Source organism: Sander vitreus, chromosome 5, assembly GCF_031162955.1.
Source record: "Sander vitreus isolate 19-12246 chromosome 5, sanVit1, whole genome shotgun sequence".
In the NCBI taxonomy this organism is placed as follows: Eukaryota; Metazoa; Chordata; class Actinopteri; order Perciformes; family Percidae; genus Sander; species Sander vitreus.
Window position 1 is genome coordinate 10,634,516 of NC_135859.1, and position 27,748 is coordinate 10,662,263.

At 43.3% G+C, this 27,748-nt stretch overlaps 1 protein-coding gene across 1 annotated transcript in view; it reads left to right on the plus strand.

Moving 5' to 3' along the window:
* The window catches only part of zmat4a (zinc finger, matrin-type 4a), a 186,180-nt gene that overhangs the window by 46,045 nt on the left and 112,387 nt on the right, over positions 1-27,748 (plus strand). Inside the window, exon 2 of the mRNA XM_078249623.1 lies at positions 13,991-14,080. Within this exon, the coding sequence (XP_078105749.1) occupies positions 13,991-14,080 (90 nt within the window). The remainder of the gene's footprint in view (positions 1-13,990; positions 14,081-27,748) is intronic.

The window sequence follows — 27,748 nt, forward strand, 5'->3', positions numbered from 1 at the left end:
CATGTGGTTTTACAGTTTCTTTTGGGAGTTCCTCTGGGAGTATTTGACCTTTGTCTTCCACAGTACCCAACCTGGCCCTGGGGAGGGTCATGTCTTGAGGGTCACAAGCGCTGATTAGCTCACTGATGTGGTGGTAATGCAGTATGGATTTTTCTTTAGCCCTGATTGTGTCAAGCGTGCGCTTAGCCTCACTCTCATACAAACACGTCCCACAATGTGCCAGTTTCAATATAGTTCTGTTTTCAGGGGTCATTTTTTCTAATCAGACAATCAGCTGAAACAAGCAGCTGTAAGTAGGATTGGGCATCGAGAACCGGTTCCAATTTGGAATTGTTTCAAATATTACGATTCCAATGAAGTGTTTCTTTATTGGAATAGGGGACATGCATTGCAGTTTAGCTTAGAGGGTGGTGATGGTGCAGTGAATATGACACATGCCTTTGGTGTGGGAGATCTGGGTTCAATTCCCAATGCGATACATCAACCAATGTTTCCCTGAGCAAAACACTTAACCCCTAGTTGCTCCAGAGGTGTGCGACCTCTGACATATATAGCAATTGTAAGTCAGTACACACAATAAATTGCTCTATCATACATGATAGTGAACTGGACATCTTTGGGAACATGGAAAGAAAACACTTTCTTTCAACATTTCAAAGACAAAACAATTGGTTAAGTGCGAAAATCATCTGCGGATTAATCAATAATGAAAATAATCGTAGGAAGAGATGGAGTGACCCTGCCCGGAGGAAGCCCGGGCTGGACCCAGGCCCAGATGGAGGGCTCGTCAGCGAGCGTCTGGTGGCTGGGTTTGCCACGGAGCCCGGCCGGGCACAGCCCGAAAAAGCTACGTGGCAGACATCTCTTCATCCCATGGGCCCACCACCTGTGGGAGGAACTGCTGGGGTCGGGTGCGCTCACACTGGCTCTGGGGACGTGGAATGTCACCTCTCTGTGGGGGAAGTTTGGAGAAGACATGGAGAAGGACTTTCGGTCGGCACCAAGGTACTTCTGGAAAACCGTTCGCCACCTCAGGAGGGGGAAGCGGTGAACCATCCAAGCTGTGTACAGTAAGGATGGGATGCTGTTGACCTCAACTGAGGAGGTAATAGGGCGGTGGAAGGAGCACTTTGAGGAACTCCTAAATCCGACAAATACGGATGGTAGAGGCAGAGCTGGAGGATGATGGGGATTGTCGTCAATTTCCCTGGTGGAGGTTGCTGAGGTAGTTAAACAACTCCACAGTGGCAAAGCCCCAGGAATTGATGAGATCCATCCAGAAATGCTTAAAGCTCTGGGTGTGGAGGGGTTGTCTTGGTTGACACGCCTCTTCAACATTGCGTGGAAGTCTGGGACGGTGCCTAAGGAGTGGCAGACCGGGGTGGTGGTTCCCCTTTTTAAAAAGGGGGACCAGAGGGTGTGTGCCAATTACAGGGGTATCACACTTCTCAGCCTCCCCGGTAAAGTCTACTCCAAGGTGCTGGAAAGGAGGGTTCGGTCGATAGTCGAACCTCAGGTTGAAGAGGAACAATGCGGATTCCGTCCTGGTCGTGGAACAACAGACCAGATCTTTACTCTTGCAAGGATCCTGGAGGGAGCCTGGGAGTATGCCCAACCGGTCTATATGTGTTTTGTGGATCTGGAGAAGGCGTATGACCGGGTGCCCCGGGAGATACTGTGGGAGGTGCTGCGGGAGTACAGGGTGAGGGGGTCCCTTCTCAGGGCCATCCAATCTCTGTACGACCAAAGCGAGAGCTGTGTCCGGGTTCTCGGCAGTAAGTCGGACTTGTTTCAGGTGAGAGTTGGCCTCCGCCAGGGCTGCGCTTTGTCACCAATCCTGTTTGTAGTATTTATGGACAGGATATTGAGGCGTAGTCAGGGTAGAGAGGGGTTGCAGTTCGGTGGGCTGGGGATCTCATCGCTGTTTTTGCAGATGATGTGGTCCTGATGGCATCATCGGCCTGTGACCTTCAGCACTCACTGGATCGGTTCGCAGCCGAGTGTGAAGCGGCTGGGATGAGGATCAGCACCTCTAAATCGGAGGCCATGGTTCTCAGCAGGAAACCAATGGAGTGCCTTCTCCAGGTAGGGAATGAGTCCTTACCCCAAGTGAAGGAGTTCAAGTACCTTGGGGTCTTGTTCGCGAGTGAGGGGACAATGGAGCGGGAGATTGGTCGGAGAATCGGCACAGCGGGTGCGGTATTACATTCAATTTATCGCACCGTTGTGACGAAAGGAGAGCTGAGCCAGAAGGCAAAGCTCTCAATCTACCGGTCAGTTTTTGTTCCTACCCTCACCTATGGTCATGAAGGCTGGGTCATGACCGAAAGAACAAGATCCAGGGTACAAGCGGCCGAAATGGGTTTCCTCAGGAGGGTAGCTGGCGTCTCCCTTAGAGATAGGGTGAGAAGCTCAGTTATCCGTGAGGAGCTCGGAGTAGAGCCGCTGCTCCTTCGCGTCGAAAGGAGCCAGTTGAGGTGGTTCGGACATCTGGTAAGGATGCCCCCTGGGCGCCTCCCTAGGGAGGTGTTCCAGGCACGTCCAGCTGGGAGGAGGCCTCGGGGAAGACCCAGGACTAGGTGGAGGGATTATATCTCCCACCTGGCCTGGAAACGCCTCGGGATCCCCCAGTCGGAGCTGGTTAATGTGGCTCGGGAAAGGGAAGTTTGGGGTCCCCTGCTGGAGCTGCTACCCCCGCGACCCGATACCGGATAAGCGGACGAAGATGGATGGAAAATAATCGTCAGTTGCAGCCCTACAATGATAATCCAATTTGGTTTTCATTTTGTCAAATATTTGCTATCATTGCACAGTAATGTAGTTGGAAAACATGGATCCGTTTCTAGTTTTTATTAGTTTTAAGTCTTAGTTTTAGTCTTTTTTTGTAATATGCGTTATTGGTCGGGGGATTCAAAAAGGTATAAATATTGTGTAATAATAACTCAACAAAAACATCATACAATTTTAGAAATGCATTCACAATGTATTCAACAATAACACCAGTACATTAAATGTAGCCTATATATGGTCATAAATATGTAAACAGTTTACACAAGATGCTGCAGTAAGTGCAAAATGTGTAAGTGACGTGTGCCAGGAAAAAAACCTAAATAGCCAACAGACTAAAGACATACGTGAACAGGTGTTTTGAACTTTGGTTCGAGTAAAGTGGCAAACTTTTTGAAGTCAGTCGACTCACACAGTTGTGTAGACATCCCAGTATCAATCCACATATTAATCCCATGCTTCCTCCCGCTTTTGGTGTTCCTGCTATTTACTAACCAGCAGCTATCGGGTCGCCGGTGAAAGCTCTCCTATAGTGTTCTCTGTCCTGCTGTTGTCTCTGTCATGCTGCCTGGCCCTGTATCCATACATCCATGCCCTGTACCGGGGTTAGCTTCTGTTTTCGGGGAAAAGGGGCTTTGCGTTCTTCTTTACCTTGTTAAGGTAAGCTAGGTTAGCCACCTAGCTTGTGTGCGCTTCTCAAATGTACTTTCAAATTCGTGGGATTTTTCCCTTTAATAAATTGTCCACATATTTTACCACCTTCCAATGCAAGGCACTTGGTTTTATCTGACACAGTCATAATTAAATAGGACTGCCACTTTCTTCCGACTTTCGGTACCGCCATGATGCCAGGCGAGGGGCATGGAGCCACGGACATGTTGTGTTCAATTAGACATGGAATGTTGGAATTTCTGGGTTCCCAGTCGGAAACTATACATGTCTGCGGGAAATGTCATGGTCGGAAAGATATAACATTATTTGCTCTATGAAAGACATCGACAAATACGAAAACTAAGGATATTTACTCAATAATTTTATTTTATTTGTTAGTTTTGCAAACAGACATTACAGTTTTAGTTTAGTTATCGTTTTTTTGTAATGCCTCGTTTTTATTTTTATTTCAGTTAACGACAATGTTTTTTCCCACCTAGTTTTTGTTATTTCATTCGTTTTCGTTAACGATTATAACCTTGGCGTGTACCATATTCTTCCACTGGCAGCATGACTAACATGGCAGTTAATCTGTGTGGTATATGTTCAGCTGTTCGGAAATAGTATGTTAAGACACTTCATTGTTCAGAGAAGACTATGGACATGACTGTTTTATTGTTTTTTGTTTGTTTTGTTGTGAACTTGAATGTCATCTTCTGTGAAGAAGACTGCAGTTACAAAATAGAAACTATGGCAGGTTATAGATATAAGTTATTACTTAGTTACATTATGTTGTTAATAAATGTTTTAAATTTGACAATGTGTGGTACATTGTGAACAAAGATATTATATTGCATAAAAGTCTAGTCTAAAAATGGCATAGCAACCTGTGCTTTAAAAAAAAAAAATGCAAAAATCGAGAATCGAATCAAACCGTGACCTTAGAATCAAAAATGTAATCGAATCAAGGATTTGGAGAATCGTGACACCCCTAGTAGATATACATACACATTAATGTGTATACCAAATTGCATAGTAATCCATCCAATAGTTGTTGAGACATTTCACTAAAAACCACAAAGTAAGCTATTTTTTGCATGTAACGGAGCTCAAATATCTCTCAGTAGTACTCCGCTTGTTTTACAGTTTTGAAAGATGCATGCAGTAGTACAGGTTGACATTTAGTACAGTACAGTAGGAGGAGGCAACGGGGGACCTGCTGGCAAAAACTAGTGTTGGATATAAACTCCCACATGAATGACATCAGCTTTCCAAATGCACACTTTGATTACATTTTCAAATGAGCCAATTATGGAATTAGTCATAACTTTTTTTGCAACTTCTTTTTCTAGAAGAATGGAGATCACACCGGTTACACATTGTCTGCTGTAAACAATAACAGCATACAGTTGTCTCCTGTCACTTACTGGCTATAGTTAAACAAACCTCACAAACCTGTATCTGTATGCACACAGAAGCATGGAGAGTGACCAAAACACAGCACGTTGCTATTCTATATACATGATGTAAAAAGAGTTGTCATGTTGACAATTGTAGGTTTTGTTGTAGACTGTAAAACTGTATGATTTGACATATTGTGATGCTTACAGGGATGAAGGGACGAACTCTTACAGTACATGCTTTAACAGAGGTGTTATACTGTAGGATGGTGTGTCGTCATTCAATGAACCATTTGTACAGTTATGAAGAGTAATGCACTGTAATTCGTATGTATTCCATGTATATATAGTATGCACCATGGTAACTACAGCTGTATAAGAGCGCGAAGATCCATGTAAGCAGAAGGGCGGGGTGAATGGATGGGTCCTAGTCCATATCCATGACCTTCCACTTCAGGGATTGTTCAGGTTCCGCTGGAAATTCCACCGGATGTATTTCATTTTTGTCGGATGTCCGTTACCTTCTGCTTTCTTTGTGTTTGAATTTTAAACTGTCGATTTCTGAGGACCGTGGTCAACTGCTCCTCAGGTCTCTGCAGGGTAAATCCAGACAGCTAGCTAGACTGTATGTTGAATCTGAGTTTTCTGTTGCATGACTAAAACAACTTTTGAACATACACGTTCCACTAAAACAAGTTCCTTCTCGAGGCTATTTTGCAGAGGCGCTGTTGCTCCGTGTGGCACATAGCACCGCCCAAGATGATTTTGATTGGTTTAAAGAAATGCCAATAAACCAGAGCACCTTTTTTTCTCCCATCCCAGAATGCTGTGTGGACTAGCCAGACCCTCCTTTGCAGCTCTGTGGAGGAAGGTCTGGCAATGCGAGACTAGATGGGTCCTAAAACACAGGGTTTTAAAGATGGGGAGCGGAGTTTGTGTTCCAGGAGTACTACGTAAGGGGCTGGTGTTTTATTCCAAACCACAATCTTTTTTCTTATCTTAACTAATCATTTTGGTGCCTAAATGCTCCTTAACCGGCTTACAGTAACATCTCCTTTTTCGTTCTTTTCTAACCTTTTTTGGCTAAATCTAACTGTAAAGACTGCTAAACGTAACTGTCATGTGACCAGTCGTCACATAATTCAGTAGGATATCATATCAATTGTTGTGCATAGGTTTTTCATACAATATCATAACCTGTTCATGAGAATGCGTTGCCTTGTTCAGGACTCCTTTGGGAAGCTTCCGCACTTCTCAATCCTAGCTCATCCCAGAAAAAATAGGAGCATTCTGAATGACAGAGGACCCAATCAAGTTCTGGGTCTATCGATATCAAAGATTTAAGAGTGAGGAACGATCAAGTAAGGAGATTGGCATGTACCCTGTAGGAAAGTGTATGGTTTATGGTGGAGTTTGTGCCAGATTATTTCTTGCTCCCGGGAGCAAGGAAGCCACTAATGCTGGCTGGCAAATGAGCCCCTGTAAAGCCACAGCCATTTTTATTTATTAATTTACCAAACAAGATATAATGTGTTAATTAGTAAGTTTAAGAGGTGTTGGTTGGCTGATTTTGTTAACTTTTGACAGAGCCAGGCTGGTTGCTTCCAAAACTGAATGTTCTGACCAACCACAATATCAAACTATCCTTTAATGTGCAGCAGTTAGTCTGCAGTCTACAGTAGCAGACTCCCTGGATATGTTAACATTGCCTGGGCAGAGTGCAAAAAACAATTGTAATTGCATATACAATAAAATGAAAGGAATAATATATAATCACAATTAAAATAATTAGCAAATAAGTTGAATTTTAAATGTGCAATTATAAAGGCCAATATACACAATAGCCCTATTGCTGCAATGTCCACTGTAAGCTGGTGAAGTGGAACATTTCTATCCAGTTTGGATATGGATGTTTGCTCTGCAGAAACCCAAATAGCTCTCTGCTGCAAAGAATAGATGTCACCTCAGTGTCTAAAAAGGCACTTTAGGATGACATAACAAATAATGCGTCTGGAAACCAGTGCAATTGATTGCACGTTAAAAAGCACTGATATGATTTCCGGTGGTGAACCAAAGCCCAGCCTGCAGCAAATGGTGCCCCTGTGGTAGCTATTGGCAGTGACCTCACAGGATATGATGTTAAACTGTGATTAATTGGCTTGTCCCTGTGCACCATGATGTGGGAAAGCATTTTATATATTTCATATCATTATCTCTTATCCCATGGCAAAAGAGAGCTAAAAATCATATTTTTAGCACAGGAATAAACCATTTGAACAGTACAAAGCTGACTGCCATTGTTCAAAGAAAAAGTTATTTTACTCGTTATATTCTGGCTATTTAGTGGTAGGTGGGGGAGAGAATCTGAATTTCAAATGCTCCTATTTTTCTTCTTCTCTGTTCATACAGAGTATGAAACATCTCTGCTAAAATGCATGTTATATTCAATGGGTAATGCAATATGAACTTTACATTCCCAAAATACAAGTAGAAAAGACGTGTTTTATATAAAGGCAAAAAATGCCTTGTTCTTGTTCATTTGAACGAAATGGATTACTTGTTTAAAAGAAACTGTTTTAATTAAAAGTATAGTCAGTTTAATGCTATGTATTCTTCATGCTTTTCAAACTGGGTCATTTTTTTCCTCAAAGAAGCAGCAGAGCTCACGTTGCGGTATCTCTGCCAAAAAAAACCAGACAGGCACGACAAATAGATTCCTGCAGCCTCACTCTCAGCCCAGGCAAGGGCAAGGCAAGATTGGTTCTTCTGTCATGCCCTTGTGAAGAGATGCCGGTGGCTGTCCTTCTGCCTGACAGAGAAACACACCGGGCACCTGTCCACACTCCTACATGCCTCACTAGACGCTATCTTGTAACTATAAACTCTCATCTGTGGCTTCCCCTGACGATTGGTGCAATGACAATATCACGGAAGCTTTCCCCTCCTCTTTCTGTATCACTTCTCTTGACATGCAAAGCTTCTCTCTGTGAAGCAGAATAATTTTCAGATAAACTAATCTGTCCTTCCAAATCGTGGCTGTGCAATCAGATCCTGGGGGATCGATGGTCTGCTGTTAAAAAAAGGCTCTTGCTTCACCCTCAGTGAGCTCAAGCACTCATTATCAATTAAACTCCTTGGCAGGGAGTGGCAGTGTGCACTTCATTTGACAGTCTTTTCCTGTTATTAATGGGACCTCTACCTGGCACAAATGGATGACAGAGCTTTGAAAAAGGAGTGTGTATTGGAAAGGGCAAGAAAGGCAAAGGGCCATGTTCAGGTAGCGAAAAAAGATTCTCAATAACTAAAGATACAATGGTATGAAACGGTCCACACTTCCTGTCTCCTAAACAGGCGTGGCCTCGTTTGAAAGTATAGTGAACGTCGTGTGGATGGATAAAAAGTTATATTTGCATAATTTATTAATACTTGACTTTGTTAACATTAGATATTTACAAAGCTAAAAATCATATTTAGCAGTACGAAAATGAGGTCTCAAACGTAAGTGGACGTGTCTGAGTTGCCAGATTTCGCGAGAGTTTGTTCCTGAGACAGAAACAGGTCTGGAACAAAGTTAATTTTCTCCTGATGTGTCTGTCTAAAAACGATTGGTGTCAGAATGTTCAGGAGATATGTGGCTTGTTCAAAAGGTGTCCAATATTTACTTCGATGATTATGCGCCTAAATAATCGGTCATAACCTGTGTTGACGTTTACTTCTCTCATTGGAATCAATACAATCAGGACCTGCTGCTAGTCTCCTAAAGAGGTGTGGCCGTGGCAAAACCCACGTGGCACAGATACAGGACCAATACTCTGTGTTGGTGCGTCTCGATTCTGAACGGTCTCTGGGTAGAGGGTAGATTAAATAATGTGTGACTTTTACAAATAATTTCCATTACAGATTGATATGACACAGCCTTGTGCTCTATAAGCAGATTTTAACAGGGAGTTAACTTAATTGTGTAGTGTGTAGGCACTAAACAAGTTTTTCATCACAATATCAATAGTACGTGACGGTGATTACCTAGTGTTTATACTCTGCAGCAACAGGGTGCTGACTCCACCAGCCTTATCACACACACTAGCAGGTAAAATCACAAAAGGATTGCGCAGATTTGTGGCCACTAAACCTGCACGAAAAAGACAAAAATAAACTGTGTCAGCAATCAATTCAATTTAATTTACAGTGTCAAATCATAACAGAGGTGATCTTAGGACACATATAGAACAGGTCTAAATTAGAGCTGTCAATCTTCCTCTATAATACCATTGAAATTTCAGTTGTTATTTTTTTAAATATTTAAATAATGTTCGAATAATTAATGCCCAAATGCAGCCTGTTGTTAATATGGCCTTGAAGGGGACCTACGTCATGGCGCATTGCATTTCTTGCACACTGCTTTGTTGACATTCATTTTCCACCACAAGCACACAGCGCAAACACAAATCAACAGAGAACTCTGTACTGAAACATTATCTAACAAGTGTATTGAAGCGACTCTGTTGTTAAGGCTTACGGTGCTTGGTTAGCACAACGACATCATGTTAGAAAGCACAGCCAAAACGATTTGTCTTAAACTAAGTAACGATAGTGTTAGCCACGTTGCTAATGGCATTGATAACTAAGCTAAACAGTGCTGTCACTACTATTTTAGTGATTTATAAGCGACCTGTTTCTTGCAGATTGTCACGTTACTGAGAATGCAGCTATTAGAAGGTAATATATGAAGTCAAAGCTAACTCTAACATTAGGGCAGCTAACATTAACTTTAGATGTCTCCATAAACTCCCAGCTGAGCTACTATAACTCGTGACGCTGTTAGGAAACAAGAACGAGCTAACTAATGATAACACAAGCATTTTTGCTCAGTGGATGTTGATTTTAAAGTCATGTTAAAACTATTTCCCAGCCGCAGCCTGTCACTCCCCCGTATTTACTCTGTACATAACTTTAGCTCCGTGATCTTAAGACCTCACAATGCCTTGTGTTTTTCACTCCCGTTAACTTATTGTTCATCAGACATGACATGACAAAAGCATTTAGTTTTCACATGGGGGTAGGCCAAGGTGAGAAGAGGGAGATAGGTAATGTTAGCCAACATATTTATACAAAAATCACACTTGAATGTAGTAGTAATTTCAGCATTCAAATAGTATTGACTTTTTTACTATTCACATTATTTGTGACTTTCAGAATTCTAGCCCTAGTCTAGACCACACTAATTTACAGAGACCCAACATTCCCCCATGAGCAAGGACTTGGTGCAACAGTGGCTAGGAAAGACTTCCTTTAAACAGGCAGAAACCTTGAATAGAACCACTGAACCTGACTATAGTTGGGCGGCCATCTGCCTTGGTTGGAGAGAGAGAGAGAAACAGAGACACAGAGACACACAGCAACCACAATAATAACATGAACAACTATAATAATAATAGAGATATGACCAATAATAGCCCTAATAGTCACATTCAGTTACAGTGAAATTATTAGCATCTTCAGTGTTGTTGGGAACTGATGTGGCTTTATAGAGTGTCTCCGCTCCAAATCATGCCATCTTCTTTTACAGTCGGAAGGTGTGCATTTGAAAACACCAACAGCACTGACAGACTGCTGGGATATTAAATCTCAAATACACTTTCTCTCTGCCACGTTTAAATTTCTTGCCTGAAGTTTTGAGGAATGTCTCTGCACCTCGTCGGTCAGGACCATAGCTCGTGGTCTGAAAATGTAACTTTTCTTTTTCTCTCTGTCATTGTTCTGCCTACTGTGTTTTTTGGTCTTTGTAACACTTTACACTTTAGATGCTGGTTTTGCTACTGTCAATTGCTGAATAATGCAGTATAATGTTATGACATTATACTGCAATAATAATAATTATAATAATTAAACTAGGAATGCTCTAATCTCAAACCAATTTTGATTCAACTCAGTTTATTGGTTAGTTCAATAACCAATGAGATACCAGCAGTCCTTTTTCTTTGAGCCTTTACAGTTACTAAACTTCCCGAATAAACTTAAAGTAGAGATGTTTACAACATTCCTATTAGCTTTGTGTAAATGTAATCCGTCCCAAGGCTTATAATTACAATTGTATGACTAACAACCAGTATTTACTGTGAATTGGTAAATTGCGAGCTTGCTTGAATGAAAGCTTTTACATGTGTCAGGTAGGAATTTTGTGGGTGGAAAGGTCTGGTGTAAACAAATAGATGAAAGCAATACAGAATGCCTGAGAGCCTTATTGCAATATATTCCATTATGTTTTTATATTTGGATTATAATCTATGTTTCCCTTAACATAAAGATATTTCCAGCATAAATTGATTCAGAAAAAGGTAGAAATAGGTGCATACAAATTCACCAGAATGCAGGAAATGAAGTGTTTAATGCTCAACATTTTCTGGGGGAAGACACCCAGACCCCCCGCATCATTAGTCACCATGTGGAAATGGAATAAATACTTTGTATTTGGTTGAATTGTCAGTGCCATGTGTCAAATCTTTTCTTCTGCAAGTCTGAGCAATTATTAATAACAACAACAAATACACTAATAATAAACACCCCCTTTCCCGCGATCCATTCAACCTGCCCCCCCCCCCGGGGGCGGGGTAGAATGTCACTCTTGCCTGTCTTCAAAACTTGAGAGCCCTGTTGTAGTAGCATGAAAAATGGTAGTGATCTTGGCTTTACCTGCAAAGGAAACAGTGGCAGGTACAGAAACTATTGCTGTGTCTGAAATCACTTTGCTAGTGCGCTATATTTTCTAATACTTTAAACTATTTTTGGGGCATTTTATGTCTTTATTAGATAGTGCCTGTAGAGAGATGACAGTAAACGAGGGAGAGAGATGCAACAAAGGTCCCAACCTGGACTCGAACCGGGGCCGTCTTGGTTCGGGGCTGGCATCTTAATCCCCTCAGTCACAGGGGCACCCCACTTCCAGCCATTCTGAGCGTCCATATTATTAAGGTGCGTTTCAATAGTGGTTTAACAAGCCCTCCTTCATTTCCCCTCAGGGGAATCCTTGTTGTCGTGTTAAATGGTGCTGCTATACAATACTCAAGTGAACTACTCTGAGATCAACCCTCCAAAGGTAACAGGAGCGAGTGAACGCTGTAGACTCACTCTGTGCATACACTAAGCATGCATTTTGTGGTTACGAGAACCAGCACTAGTTATAATTCATCTCGAAAGAGCACATATTATGCTTTTTCGTCTTTTCTGACCTATAAATGTTGTTATAATGTTGTATAGTCATGTTTAACGTTACCAAAGTGTCAAATAATGAGGTAAATGCATTTAGACGTGAGCCCTGCAGGCAGTTTGGGTTAGCTTTGCCCAGCACTGAACTCTCGGATCTCATTGGGTCTTAGTGGGGTCTTTGAATTTCCTGTATTTGTCTACGTCAGGGGTCTTCAATGTTTTTTAAATCAAGGACCCCTTAACTGAAAGAGAGATAGAGCAGGACCCCCTTACTAAATATATTGTATACAATAAAGTTGCATATTAAACTGGGCCTACAATAACTTGTAGGGTGGCCTAAAGCCTTAATCCATTTTTGCATAGAATACTAAGCTATTAAAATAGGGACAAGGGGGAGGAGGAACCTAAACCAAGCTTTCAGAGAAGCTACAGAAAGTGTGTAACGATCTAAATAGTTAATTGTGCGGTGAAACATGTCAGGCTGCACTATAGGAGTTCTGAATCAAAAACTAAGACCAGAAAAGTAGTATGATAGCTAAAGGTCCTATGACATGCTGCTTTTTGGATGCTTTTAAATAGGCCTCAGGCCCTAATACTGTATCTGAAGTCTCTTTCCCGAAATTCAGCCTTGGTGCAGAATTACAGCCACTACGAGCCAGTCCCACAATGGACTTTCCTTAGGACGTGCCATTTCTGAATCTGTAGCTTTAAATTCTATTGAGGAGGAGAGAGGGGGGGGGGGGGGCAAGGTGGAAGGTGGGGTGTGGCCTTGACCAACTGCCATGCTTCGCTCATTTGCAAGCCATGATGTCTCTCTTTTTCATGGGCGGGCCAAATTCTCTGGGCGGGCAAAGCAGAGAAAGGGGAGGTAACCTTTCCCCTTATGACCTCATAAGGGGCAGTTTCCAGATTAGCCCATCTGAGCTTTCATTTTCTCAAAGGCAGAGCAGGATACCCAGGGCTTGGTTTACACCTATCGCCATTTCTAGCCACTGGGGGACCATAGGCAGGCTGGGGGAACTCATATTAATGTTAAAAAACCTCATAAAGTGAAATTTTCATGCCACTTGGGGGCAGTGGAAGCAAGTAATGAACACAATATTGACATATCACCTTTTCAGTTGATATGGCAAACTTGTTAGAAAACAGTTGTGCTCAATTACACATCCAGCAGACACAGAGAACTATTATTCATTTATTTTGTGTCATGTTTTCTGCACACATGATGTATGTAAGTACAATATTCACTAGGTCTATCTTTGGTTTCTACCAGCTTCTGAGGGGAAAGGATCTGGCTCTTTAGCTGCTAAATGCTCCACTGTGTTCACCAGCTAGTCTCTAACTGTTTCTGTCTGCTTTTGTTGCTAAACAGGTAGTGTACAGTGGCTTTTTAGAGCTGTATCGATGAAAACAGCTGCCTGCTGTGTTTAAAAACAGTAAAGTTGTGGGCCAGACAGCTAAACAGTGAGCTGTAACTCACTTTAAAGCCGAGCAGAGCTGCAGATTCAGGTGATAATTCTCTGTAGGTTTGTCATTACTATAAAAGCAACTTTCATGTTGTCACAGAGTTTTTCCAGTCATTTGATACAAAAATATGAATTATAGGGCCTTTAAAAACCTTGATTTTGTGAAGTGTGTTCAATATAAAAATCTACTCTCCTTGGACCCTGCCCTCTTGCTCTCAATGTAGCTCACATAGTTATGGTTCTGTGTGAAATGTGCCAGTGGGGAGTGAGGGAGGGCATGGCAAATGATTGTTAAAACACACTGTAATTGTGGCATGTATGATCTATAAAGTGCCTTCTAATACATTCAAGAAAAAACACAGCACATCTGGCTGCTCTATTTGATTGACAACTGTGGAGACATCATCACCGGGAAACATCAAAACAAGAATCTACCACTTAAATGGCTTTAATACTAACTTGGTTTGTCCTTGTCTTCTTCAGAGTCGGAAACACGCCAACAAAGTCCGGCTGTATTACATGCTACATCCTGTGGATGGAGGCTGCCCTGCCAAGAAGCTCAGAACAGACAATGTGAGTCCTGTGTGAATTATACATCTTCCTGTCCGCAGAGTTTCACCCCAGTGTCAGTAATCACTGAGAAACATGCACACATCAAACCACTGAATTCCACACTCATATGGAAACTTTTAATATTAATGGATTTTCCAGGATTCCCCCCCACACACACAGACACACACACACACACACACACACACACATTTTCAGACCAATGAACAATGCAACAGTGACAGCGGTTTGATGCTAAGGGATGCCAACCATTCATTAAATACAAAGACACATTGTGAGGTGTCTGGCCCTCCCAGCCCTCCCTGTCATGCAAATTGGAAGTACAATGACGTGTTTGACAGACGGAATTATGTGGCACTCCCTACTCAATAATTGTTTGGGAGGTTATGTGTGTTGTTTGGTTCTGTTCATCTATGCCTCCACTGTGGAAAGACTAAATGTGGCACTCCCTACTCAATAATTGTTTGGGAGGTTATGTGTGTTGTTTGGTTCTGTTCATCTATGCCTCCACTGTGGAAAGACTAAAACAAGGTTTTTTTACATCCACTTTGCTGCCCCCGCTCAGATAAGCATCACAATGTTGAGATTACATGGTTCAGGTTGAGATTAAAGTGCACATATTATGCTTTTTGGATTTTTCCCTTTCCTTTATTGTGTTTTATATATCTTTTTTTGTGCATGTTATAGGTTTACAAAGTGAAAAAGCCCAAAGTCCACCCCAAAGGGACTTACCATCTCCAAGAGAAAACACTGTTCACAAACTGCTCCAAACAGCTCTTTGTAGTCCAGCCTTTACTTCCGTGACAAATGTCTGTCACTTTGTGACACACGTTATAATGCTCTAGCTGCTAGCATGGCATGCCCTCATACTCTGCTTCTTAATGGCTAGTTGTCCTTACCTAGGTACTGCGCATGTACGACTCTCAACAAAGATGTAACAGATGTAAGATGCCTCACTCTGTAGCTAAAACAGAGAGCTCAACACACAGGGCGAAAAGAGGAGCTGCAGCAATGTGCAGTACAACAAAAATATGGTGTTTTTTGAAAATGAAACCATGTAAACCTATTCTGGTACAACCTCTAAATACAATTATGAACCTGAAAATTAGCAAAATATGAGCACTTAAGTGTCACATTGAAAGGGGCATTTCCATTCCAATTTCCTTTAATGTGGAATTTAAAAGCCGTTTCATGCTTCTTGCGTTCAGCGCAGTCGGGACGCTACGGATGGCGTGCATGTTCGCCGCGAACCGCCTGGTCTTTCATACTGATTGCGGTCAAAGAACTGACTTCTTTCCTGTAGTAAATCACTGCAGCGCGTTGATGCGACCACATCCGCATTGTTACAAAATCTTGGAGGTGTGCGGATCGCCGATCAGACCCTCTGCAGACCCTCTGCGCACAGTCGCCCAGACTGCGTTTGCGTCATAACGCCGTCCGCACCGCGGCGCCCATGCTGAACGCAAGAAGCATGAAACAGCTTTAAGGTTGGCATGGTGTGATGGAGGAGGTGAGGAGAGGCTGGAGTGGATGGACTCCAGTCTCCACTTTAATAACTGGGAGTTTGCCAGCTATCAGTCTGGAAATCTGGGCTTCTGAACCAGATAAAAGGATACATCATCCAGTCTTGCTATTCTATCTCTGTTTCACTGTACATTTTGATCCCCTCTAACCAATCACTTTATACTCTGTCTCTGTCTTCTTTTTGTTCGCATCTCCTCATCAGCCCTCTGTGTGCCCCGTCACACGCCACTGCTCATCTGTTTTACCACCATTCCCTTTCCTCGTGCCTCTTATTTTTCTTGTCCTTCCTTTCCTCTACCGTGCATTCCTTTCTCTCTATTTTCCTATGCTTTCCTTTTCTTCCCCTTCCTCTACTTCCCCCTCCTTTTTATTTCCATTCCTTTTCTTTCTTTCACTTTCCTCTCATTTCCACTGTTCTTTGCTCTCCTCCCCTTTCCCGTTCGTTCAACTTTCCTTTCCTCTTCTTTTCTTTTCTATACTTACATATATGTTCCACAGTCCATTACATTGCTATCTTAATCCTTTCCTCTACTTTTCTTTTATTTCATTTCCACAAATTTGCTGTAATTTCCTTTCCTACCCTTTGTTATCCTATACTTTCATTTCCTTTACTGTCCTTTCCCTCTATCCCTTTGATTCTCTATACCCCTCATCCATTTTATCCTCTACGGTTGCATTGTTTTTCCCAACCGTTTTACCCCTCCCTTTTATCCCCTCATCTTGTCCTTTTTCTTCTTCCCCTGTCATAACCCTTCTCCTCCTCTTCTGCATTACTTGTTTTTATTTACATTCATAATTTTTTTCAAACCTTCCATTTCCATCTTTCTCTTATCTGTCTCTTCCTTCCCTTAGTTCTCCTCCTCTCACATTTCACATCATGTTCCCCTTTTCCTTTCTTCTTCTTCACTTTTCCTGTACGTTTCTCATCTATCCCTGCTCTTCGCCCCTCTCCTCATTTTCCTTTCCGCCCGTTTCTACAAAAGGTCTTTCTGTGACTCTTTGATTTGATTTTTTGCAATCTCTGCGACACATAAGTCTTGTACTCTATATCCTGTCAGCGTTCTGCTGATGCTTTTATCCTTCACACTGAAACCATGTGGGATCAGAGTGATGAGACTCGAATGTAGGAACATGGACGTCTCACCTCATCATTCTTTCACTCTCCTTATGCTTCCTATTACCTTCCTGTCAGGGAACAGTTTTGTTTATGAATTAAATATACAGTGATGTTGATAGCTTTTCAATGTAGCGAGTCCCGGGACCCACAGGTGGTCATTTGACATTGTTTACAGGGACATTTTGTGGGCCCCCAATAAAATGTGTGTGTTTTTGACAAATTGTGGTGGTAAACTTGTGTTTGATGTTGATGGTTATAATTATAGTTATATTCATGTATGCTAAAAATGTATCTGAAAATTAAAGAAATAAATTCTCAAATCAGATTTTTTGCATTATACAAATCTTGAGTGGAGTAGAGAGAGCTCCAAAATCAGCCAGTATCACAATATCAAGTGAATCAAATGCGATATTAGTAGGGTGTGATTTGTGAAAAAAACAGAGGTGGGGACATTTTTGATCATGCATAACATGCAAGAATTAAATCTCCCTTTCAATACCATGGATATAGTGCCACTTGGCCAGGCATGCCAAAACACTTATTTATGAACTTCAATATTCAATGAAAAATAATCTCATATGAAATAGCAACTTGGTGTCGACATAAAACACAGCGCTTTCAAGCCGGGGAGCGGAGTTTACTTGCGGGTGAAAACGAAATACTTTCACCCAGGAAACGCTTGTTCCTTCCTCAGGAGTGTTTTAATCCAAACCACAATCTTTTTCCTAAACTTAGTCGTTTTGGTGCCTAAACTAACTGTCATCACCTTGGCCCCTGAAAGGACCGTCATCTGGCGGTGCCTGTAGCCGGCTCGCTTCCACATATTGCCGGCTGCTGCTGCCGGAGCACTGTAGCGGGCTAAATACAACCAGCAAATGCCGCTCGAATTTTATTGTTCTATCCAATATAAACTGTTAATGTTACAGCGCTTTACTTAGTTTTAAATACTTCTATTTTAGGTAGCCTATATAATGATCTATTGGTGAAAAAATCCCTTTGAAAAATCGAGGAAGGGATGAAGTGACCCTGCCCGGAGGAAGCCTGGGGCCCCCGTCTGGAGCCAGGCCCAGATGGAGGGCTCGTCAGCGAGCGTCTGGTGGCCGGGTTTGCCACGGAGCCCGGCCGGGCACAGCCCGAAAAAGCTACGTGGCGGACATCTCTCCATCCCATGGGCCCATTACCTGTGGGAGGAACCGCTGGGGTCGGGTGCGCTGCCACATGGGTGGCAGTGAAGGTCAGGGGCCTCGACGGACCAGACCCGGGCAGCAGAGGCTGGCTCTGGGGATGTGGAATGTCACCTCTCTGTGGGGGAAGGAGCCAGAACTTGTGCGGGAGGTGGAGCGCTACCGGTTAGATCTGGTGGGGCTTACCTCTACGCACAGTCTTGGTTCTGGAACCATACTCCTGGATAGGGGTTGGACTCTTTTCTTCTCCGGAGTTGCCCAGGGTGTGAGGCGCCGGGCGGGTGTGGGGATACTCACAAGCCCCCGGCTGAGCGCCGCTACGTTGGAGTTTAACCCGGTGGACGAGAGGGTCGCCTCCCTACGCCTGCGGGTTGTGGGGGGGAAAACTCTGACTGTTGTTTGTGCATATGCACCAAACAAGAGTTCAGAGTATTCGGCCTTCTTGGAGACCTTGAGTGGAGTCCTGCATGGGGCTCCAGTCGGGGACTCCATAGTTCTGCTGGGGGACTTCAACGCGCACGTGGGTAATGATGGAGACACATGGAGAGGCGTGATTGGGAGGAACGGCCTCCCTGATCTAAACCAGAGTGGTTGTTTGTTGTTGGACTTCTGTGCTAGTCATGGATTGTCTATAACTTGAACACCATGTTCGAACATAGGGATGCTCATAAGTGTACTTGGTACCAGAGCACCCTAGGCCAAAGGTCAATGATCGATTTTATAATCGTTTCATCTGATCTGAGGCCGTATGTTTTGGACACTCGGGTGAAGAGAGGGGCGGAGCTGTCAACCGATCACCATCTGGTGGTGAGTTGGGTCAGGGGGTGGGGGAAGACTCTGGACAGACCTGGTAAGCAGAAACGGGTAGTGCGGGTAAATTGGGAACGTCTGGAGGAGGCCCCTGTCCGACAGACTTTCAACTCACACCTCCGGCGGAGCTTTTCGTGCATCCCTGTGGAGGCTGGGGGCATTGAACCCGAGTGGACAATGTTCAAAGTTTCCATTGCTGAAGCTGCGGTGAGGAGCTGTGGTCTTAGGGTCTTAGGTGCCTCAAGGGGCGGTAACCCACGAACACCGTGGTGGAAACTGGTGAAGGGAAGCCGTCCGACTAAAGAAGGAGTCTTTCCGCGATATGTTATCCCAGACGACTCCGGAGGCAGTTGCAAGGTACCGAAGGGCCCGAAGGGCTGCAGCCTCTGCCGTGAAAGAGGCAAAGCAGCGTGTGTGGGAGAAGTTCGGAGAAGACATGGAGAAGGACTTTCGGTCGGCACCAAGGTGCTTCTGGAAAACCGTTCGCCACCTCAGGAGGGGGAAGCGGTGAACCATCCAAGCTGTGTACAGTAAGGATGGGACGCTGTTGACCTCAACTGAGGAGGTAATAGGGCGGTGGAAGGAGCACTTTGAGGAACTCCTAAATCCGACTAATACGCCCTCTATGGTAGAGGCAGAGCTGGAGGATGAGGGGGGATTGGCATCAATTTCCCTGGTGGAGATTGCTGAGGTAGTTAAACAACTCCACAGTGGCAAAGCCCCAGGAATTGATGAGATCCGTCCAGAAATGCTTAAAGCTCTGGGTGTGGAGGGGTTGTCTTGGTTGACACGCCTCTTCAACATTGCGTGGAAGTCTGGGACGGTGCCTAAGGAGTGGCAGACCGGGGTGGTGGTTCCCCTTTTTAAAAAGGGGGACCAGAGGGTGTGTGCCAATTACAGGGGTATCACACTTCTCAGCCTCCCCGGTAAAGTCTACTCCAAGGTGCTGGAAAGGAGGGTTCGGTCGATAGTCGAATCTCAGGTTGAAGAGTGTGCGGAATGCGGATTCCGTCCTGGTCGTGGAACAACGGACCAGATCTTTACTCTCGCAAGGATCCTGGAGGGAGCCTGGGAGTATGCCCAACCAGTCTACATGTGTTTTGTGGATCTGGAGAAGGCGTATGACCAGGTGCCCCGGGAGATATTGTGGGAGGTGCTGCGGGAGTACGGGGTCCCTTCTCAGGACCATCCAATCTCTGTACGACCAAAGCGAGAGCTGTGTCCGGGTTCTCGGCAGTAAGTCGGACTCGTTTCAGGTGAGAGTTGGCCTCCGCCAGGGCTGCGCTTTGTCACCAATCCTGTTTGTAGTATTTATGGACAGGATATCGAGGCGTAGTCGGGGTGGAGAGGGGTTGCAGTTCGGTGGGCTAGGGATCTCATCGCTGCTTTTTGCAGATGATGTGGTCCTGATGGCATCATCGGCATGTGACCTTCAGCACTCACTGGATCGGTTCGCAGCCGAGTGTGAAGCGGCTGGGATGAGGATCAGCACCTCTAAATCGGAGGCCATGGTTCTCAGCAAGAAACCGATGGAGTGCCTTCTCCAGGTAGGGAATGAGTCCTTACCCCAAGTGAAGGAGTTCAAGTACCTTGGGGTCTTGTTCGCGAGTGAGGGGACAATGGAGCGGGAGATTGGTCGGAGAATCGGCACAGCGGGTGCGGTATTACATTCAATTTACCGCACCGTTGTAACGAAAAGAGAGCTGAGCCAGAAGGCAAAGCTCTCAATCTACCGGTCAGTTTTTGTTCCTACCCTCACCTATGGTCATGAAGGCTGGGTCATGACCGAAAGAACAAGATCCAGGGTACAAGCGGCCGAAATGGGTTTCCTCAGGAGGGTAGCTGGCGTCTCCCTTAGAGATAGGGTGAGAAGCTCAGTTATCCGTGAGGAGCTCGGAGTAGAGCCGCTGCTCCTTTGCGTCGAAAGGAGCCAGTTGAGGTGGTTCGGGCATCTGGTAAGGATGCCCCCTGGGCGCCTCCCTAGGGAGGTGTTCCAGGCACGTCCAGCTGGGAGGAGGCCTCGGGGGAGACCCAGGACTAGGTGGAGGGATTATATCTCTAACCTGGCCTGGGAACGCCCCGGGGTGTGTTTTGTCCCCACTGGGGATAAAAAATAATTCATCAGAGGCGGGGATATGTAGACCAGAAAGGTGGAAATCCCACACATCCCTCCCAGCAAATCGCACCCATATAAGAAAATAAAAATGGGGCACCTGGGTAGAGGTGGGTATATACAGTAGAGGTGAACTCCTTGACGCAGCGGCCGTGGGTTCAGCTCTGACCTGTGGCCCTTTGCTGCATATCGTTCCCCCTCTCTCCCCCTTCATGTCTTTAGCTGTCCTATACAAATAAAAGGCCTAAAGTGCCCCAAAACATGATACAAGCCTTCCAAGACTGCGTCATTTGTGTCGAGTAATACACGTAATTCTCACCTATTTGCGTCGTTGCATTGACTTCTTATGTAATCATTAGCATTTGGTGTGAACACGCCATAACAGAAACTACGTTTTCATTTACTAAATATTTCTGATGGCTGACGTCAATGAAACTAAGCACTCCCTTACCCGTTTCAAATTCTTCTTGGGGTTTAGTGGACATAATACCCCTCTAGTTTCATTAGGCTTTTAATATGAAAATCTGCTGGAAGTTGTGACGGTAGTGATTGGGAAAAGAAAACTAGGAAGGAAGTTCTGTATTACGCTTCCATTAAGTTAAGGGAAGTTGAAGTAACAGAGGGCTAGATATCCTATAACCTTTAGTATACAATATAGGTCAAGCACCACAAACACTGGATCCTACAACTCCCATGATGCAACTCAGTAGTGTCTTTTATGACATCATCAGGGTTATTTTTTTAAACATTGGAGGGCTGCCTTCAAAATCACAGACGACATTATACAACTGTTTTAGAACTCATTGTGAAGACTAAAATGAACGTCAACGTTTAGGAGTACTTTGTATTGGCTGTGTTAACAGGGACTGCAAGGTAATTGGTTTCTACATGGATTCAGCTGTTTTTCCAGAATCACTGTCCATACTGCAGCATCACTGAGCTGGGAGTTAACAGGAAAGGGCTCTAGTCGAGTGTTTGATGCTAGTTCATGTGAGGTGACCTTGATGGCTTGTATCATCTAAAGGCCTTGGTGTGGGGGAGGGTTGAGCTCAGTGTTTCTGTGCAAGTCTATGATGTAAAGGTCTGGGAGCTGCTTTAATCTTTTTAGAGTGAGAATAAGCTTTGAAAGCGTATGGCAGCAACATAAAGATCAGGTGGTTGGCAAATAGGATGATTAATTAATACAAATTACTTCTTCTATTCACAACATATTTTCTGCTCTGTTTTGAAGTAAAATCCTAGCGCCTGTTGTCTAGATTAAAGGAGATCTTTTATATATTATATTTCCGGATCTTCGGAGTCTCTGCATCTGTGCTCTGCTGTTCTCACAAAAGGCATATGAATAATACGACAATTTCTTAAGTGATTTTATGTGGTATTACATGCTTTTTTTGCTTTTCGCGTATCATTTTACACCATGTAGTCGCACCGGGTTTTCAACTGTAATACCCATCCACGTCAATTTACACACTCAGAGCCACTACTCTGAAAGTGAGGAGACGGGTGATGTTGCTGTATAAGACCGTGACAATCCTCGTAGCGAGGAAGTCAGGTCAGCATATCGGTCCCAAAACACATCGGCCCCTATCTTGCACCCAGCGCAATTGACTTTGTACACCGACGCATGTATCATTCCTATTTTGCACCCGACGCACAGCGGACTTTTCCCTCCACAGACTCAAGTCGGTAAATTAGGGAATGAACTTGCTCTCCCGAGGGCGGTTCAGCAAAAAGAGGAGGCGTGTTCCGGCGCAAACGTTCCCTAGTGCTGTTTTGCAGTTTCAGAAAACAGTTCTGTCACAGACCAGGAAAAACCTAGTCTGAAGTCAGTGGCGCGTTATTCAGATGCTTTTTTATGCATGCTTGGCCGTAATGTAGAGTGTGCACACCACGCATACACTTTGCTTCTCTCATCTCACGGACCCAGCAGTTCCCATTTTTGCAAACCATACAAAAAATACAAGGAAAAATATGACCTTGTTTTACACAACATTTCCATGAATCATGGATGTGTTGATGACATAAATGGGGAAATATTAGAGGACTTAAGGAGATGTGATGTTGAACTTGTGCATGTGCATGTGCTGATGCCACTTAACCCAAATGCCCCAGCAGCAGCACGGGAGAGGAGAGACAGAAGAGCTGCATCGTCTATAGTGAGGTAATCTTGGTCTAATGTTAGACTACATTGCAAAAATATCACCATGCATTCATAACCTCGTGATTCAGTGAGTGAGCCCAAAACATCGGAAAGTATGTTTTTGTGACATTTCTTTATTTACATTTTGACAAAAAAGAAAAATCAATAGCAAACGTCGGGCTCCTAAGCTGTAAACCGCTCCTGGCGTACGACCATGGATGTATTAAGAGCGTGCGCCTAGCAAATCCGCCATTATAATAGCAATCCGGCATGGAACAAGCGCGCCTGCTTTTAAAGAGAATGTGAGACGCTCTGATTGGTTTATTGCACGTTACGCCCAAACCACACCTATGAGTAATGTAGCTACTTCAGACCAACCTATTTTAGATTTGCGTTGGGCGCAAGAGTCATTTATCCCGCCGGTATGTTCCCCCGGATTTCCTTCCCCTTCCACTTTCTTTGTGTTGCCGTTCTAAACTCTGGTCGCTTCGGGAAACAACAACAACAACAACCTCCAAGCTAGAAAGCTACACACTGAAAATGGCAAGTTCGGAAGAAAATTTAGATTGTGCAAAGGGGAAAGGCCTGTTTGGTTCTTTTGGGGAATGATTGTTAAGATTTACAAAGAATGCGTTTAAGGCATTTACTCTCTAACTGGGACATTTTGGGGCCTATTGGCAGGGAATTGCAATGGACAAAATACACATGGTGATACAATGGTAAGAGCAAATTACATTTAACCATGTATCCAGCTAATTTAAATAGCTCACAATACTGTGCTGCGTAAACAGTTAGTTTCATTTAATATTGTATGTGCCGTTTACTTAACCGGGTTGCAAATGTTCCACCAAAACAAGTTCTTCCTGAGGCCATTTTACAGATCAACTGTCTAAACGTCCGGAGATTAGTGCCGCAGTGTGTGTGGAGGGGCCAGACCTTACTCCACAGCGCTGTGGAGATAGGTCTGGCAATGCGGGGGGAACAGAGTTCGTGTCCCTGAAGAAGTTAAGGGCAAAACACAAGACTTTAATCCAGAAAATGCGTGTTCATGTCCCAGAAGTACTACTTAAGGGGACCAGTGTTTTAACCAAAACCACACTTTTTAACGTTGTTTTGGTGCCTAGACTTAACTGTCACGTCACCGCATTACAGTCACCTATTGTGGCTAAACTAAACTAAAGCTAGAGATAACACTAAATGTAAAATCCTGTATTTCTGTCAGGATGTCAAATCTTGCCCTGTCTGTTGCACTTAAAGCCCAATCCCATTGGTTCCTTAGGGTTGGTTCCCACTGAAGATGTGTCATTTACTTTGGATCATTTACCCCTCTTCTTTAAAAAGACGTAGTAATTTCCTCAAACTGCGTAGGGTACTGTAATTTTTAGCAAACATTACTTAAACAGGAAAATAATTGTGCATTGTTAGTAGTGCATTTTTTCAGCCTCAGATTTGGTGCTCTAGTGAGTATATCCAGTATGTGGGATTGAGTCAAAATAAGCTACAGAGTGTGTGTGTTCATGTTAAGGAAGGAGGAACATGTAACCCAGTGCAACAGTGTGGCTCATTGATGTATTTTTTAATAGTTTGTGGACTACAACTTATAACAGGCTTTGGATACAGAAAAAATGCTTAATCATTAAAATACATTCATTGTTGTTTTTGGGGGTTTGTTGACAGATAAAAAAATATAGAATATCACCGAATGTATTCTTTATGAAATTTAAACAAATTGCTGTTGCATTCAATCTTTCCTGCTGTTACTTGAGAAGCTACTAACAAAACTTGGTTGGCATGGTTTTTTAAATTATCAGGACAACTGGGTGCTGGGTTGTAGTAACACATTGTAACACTGACATATAAAGACCTGTATGTGATCTGCTCTGAGCCTCCTCTTTACCTGATTGAGGACTTCTCATGCATAATTATATTATCGCACATTAAATGCAGAAATGATGATCTCAAATCTAAAATAAGTCATATCACTTAAAGCCCATGTTGCAGGGTTTATTTTCTAATGAATTTGCGCAATTTGCTTGTTGGTAATAAACATTTAAACTGTTACCCAACAACATCAAATACAATGGATATCACAAAACGGAATAAAATACGAAAAAGTAGTACTATTTTACAGCGGTTTGCAATGATTCTCTTTTCCCCCACAATGCATTGCATTACGTCACGTTGGGGAGACGACAGACGAAAGCCCCGTCTCTGTTCACTGTTTATGGTCTTGGTCTGTGCCACTGGTGTTGCAAAATATAGCTTTTGGTCTCGACCGCGTCCATGTGTCTTTATTATGTGTATAATATTGGCGGGAAAGTGAAACACAGCTTGGACGGGATGCTGTTCGGCTTTTCACAAGTTTAGACAGCTAGCTACGCCGACGTTTGCTAACATTAGCGCAACAGCGTTAGCCTAGACTGCTAGCTAGGTAAATATTACGACTGCCTTCGGAGTTTCCTATATCTGCATCCACGTTGTCAACATAAGACATGTTGCGTTAGTGCTCCTTTTGTACCATCATTTTATTGAATGAAATGTAAGCTTCATTCCTACGAGATGGGTGGGTTTTTGTAACAAACAAAGCTAACTGGCTATAGTTAGCCTGTATGTATGCTAGCGGAATTAGCTAACATTGCGTAACCAGCCAGCAACTTCGGCAATCGGCAGTAGTTTTGGTGAGCTAACCACGACAGTATTGTCGACCACAATCAACCTCTGCTGCTAAAAGCAGTCAACCTGCAGTGATGTTTGAAATAGAGACGCTTGTGGATGTGTTAGCTGTCCTGGTTAGCTCGCCGAAACTACTGCCGAAGCTGCTGGCTGGCTACGCAACGTTAGCTAATTCCTCTAGCATATGCACAGGCTAACTATAGCCAGTTAGCTTTGTGTGTAACGTTAATAAAAATCCACCCATCTCATAGAAGCGAAGCTTAACATTTCATTCAATACAATTATGGTACAAAAGGAGCACTAATGCCACATGTCTTAAGTTGACAACGTGGACGCAGATATAGGAAACTCCAAAGGCAGTCGTAATTTTACCTAGCTGTCTAGGCTAACACTGTTGCGCTAACGTTAGCAAAACGTCGGCGTAGCGTTAGCTAGCTGTCTAAACTTGTGAAAAGCCGAACAGCACCCCCATCCAAATAATAAATAAACACTAGGCAAATATGTTGTTACTGGAGCTAGTAGGCTACCATCAAAACGTGAGCTATCTAATCGAAAATGTGTTTACAACGTCTGGGGATTTCACAGGTGGGACTGACTGGCAAGTTATCCCATAGCTAGCATGATGCCTTCTATTTCTAGATCTAGCTAGATTACCAGTACTTATCTGAACTAACGACATGATCACTGTCACTAGATATAAAGAAAACCTTGACTTTCACTCGGTGCTATTCACTGACAGTAAAAACACCTCTTCCTCATCCCAGTCATTCACCATAGTTCTAGTACTAGGCTGAGGCAGGTCTCCCCAACGTGACGTCATCACCAAATTGCCCAACCCAATAATACCAAAAACGACAAAAACTGGCCTTTAACACTATTTGGAGACATTTTTAACAATGATATACATATGTTGAATGCTTTATGTACCCATTAATCAACAGTGGTGGTTAACCTGCAACATGGGCTTTAATTTCTTTGTGGTGCAGCTATAAACTTTAGGGAAGCTTTCCAAGTTCCTGACCTCAGAATAATTTCCTCCCTTTATATCAGGTTGATACATTCCTTTCAACTTCAATAAACACTTCAATATAAACAAAATGCATTGTTATAAATACTGTACAGTATACAGTATGATTATTTACAATTATTTGTTTCATAGTTGATTCCCATGAATATAACCTGACTAAGGGTAGGGGGCCATGTTTCATTACCTTTACTTGGTTGTGCATTTCAGCTAAGCTTCCAGACTGCTGAGGATGTGGACTTGTAGCAGCTTTGTGTGGACATGTTTCCCTAATCGTTCTTGACAGATAAATTAAAGTGTAAAGGAAAACACAACTAATAGGATTAAGTCAATGACCATAGTCTGTGAGCCTATTCAATAAATCAGCCTGTATTAAATTTGCCTCAGGATGTATTTTGTCTCAGATGATGTGTTAGTCATATCTACAGCTTACATATCCCAGGATAAAGTTTGCCATAGCTAGAACCAACAAAGTCATAGCTATTTTAAAGCTCCCATATTGTACAAAGTGAGAGTTCCGTGTTTTTTTTTTTTAATTATAAAAGCAGGTCTAGGTGCTATATCATTGCTGTGTCACAACTATGCTATGTATAGGTAGAAATTGCTGCTACAGTGCCATTATAGTCATTCCACGGCTGAAATGACCGTACAGAGATTCAAAGAGTTCAGATGTGGAAGCCCTTGACACACTGACCAATCAGCAGACTGGGCTTTTTCGGGAGGGGGGGTTTAGAGAGACGGGCGCTAAAACAGAGCGTTTCAGACAGAGGGTGAATACAGGTATATTCAGACAGACAGTATGAGAAAAATAATGTGTTTTTTGAACATTAAAACACATAAACATGTTCTTGTAGGAAGCCAAAATCATGTACGTACCTGAAAATGAGCATGATACGGGACCTTTAATAATACCATGAACTGAGGAACTGGTTTGTGTATCCAGAGAGCCACACCTATTAAAACTACAATAAAGTGAATATCATTAAATATAAAAGCCTTGTGCCTATGTTTAATTCAATGCAATGCAAATTCAGGATTTATTCTAGTCCGTTTTACTCAGTTCTATCCTAAAAAAAAAAACTAAGT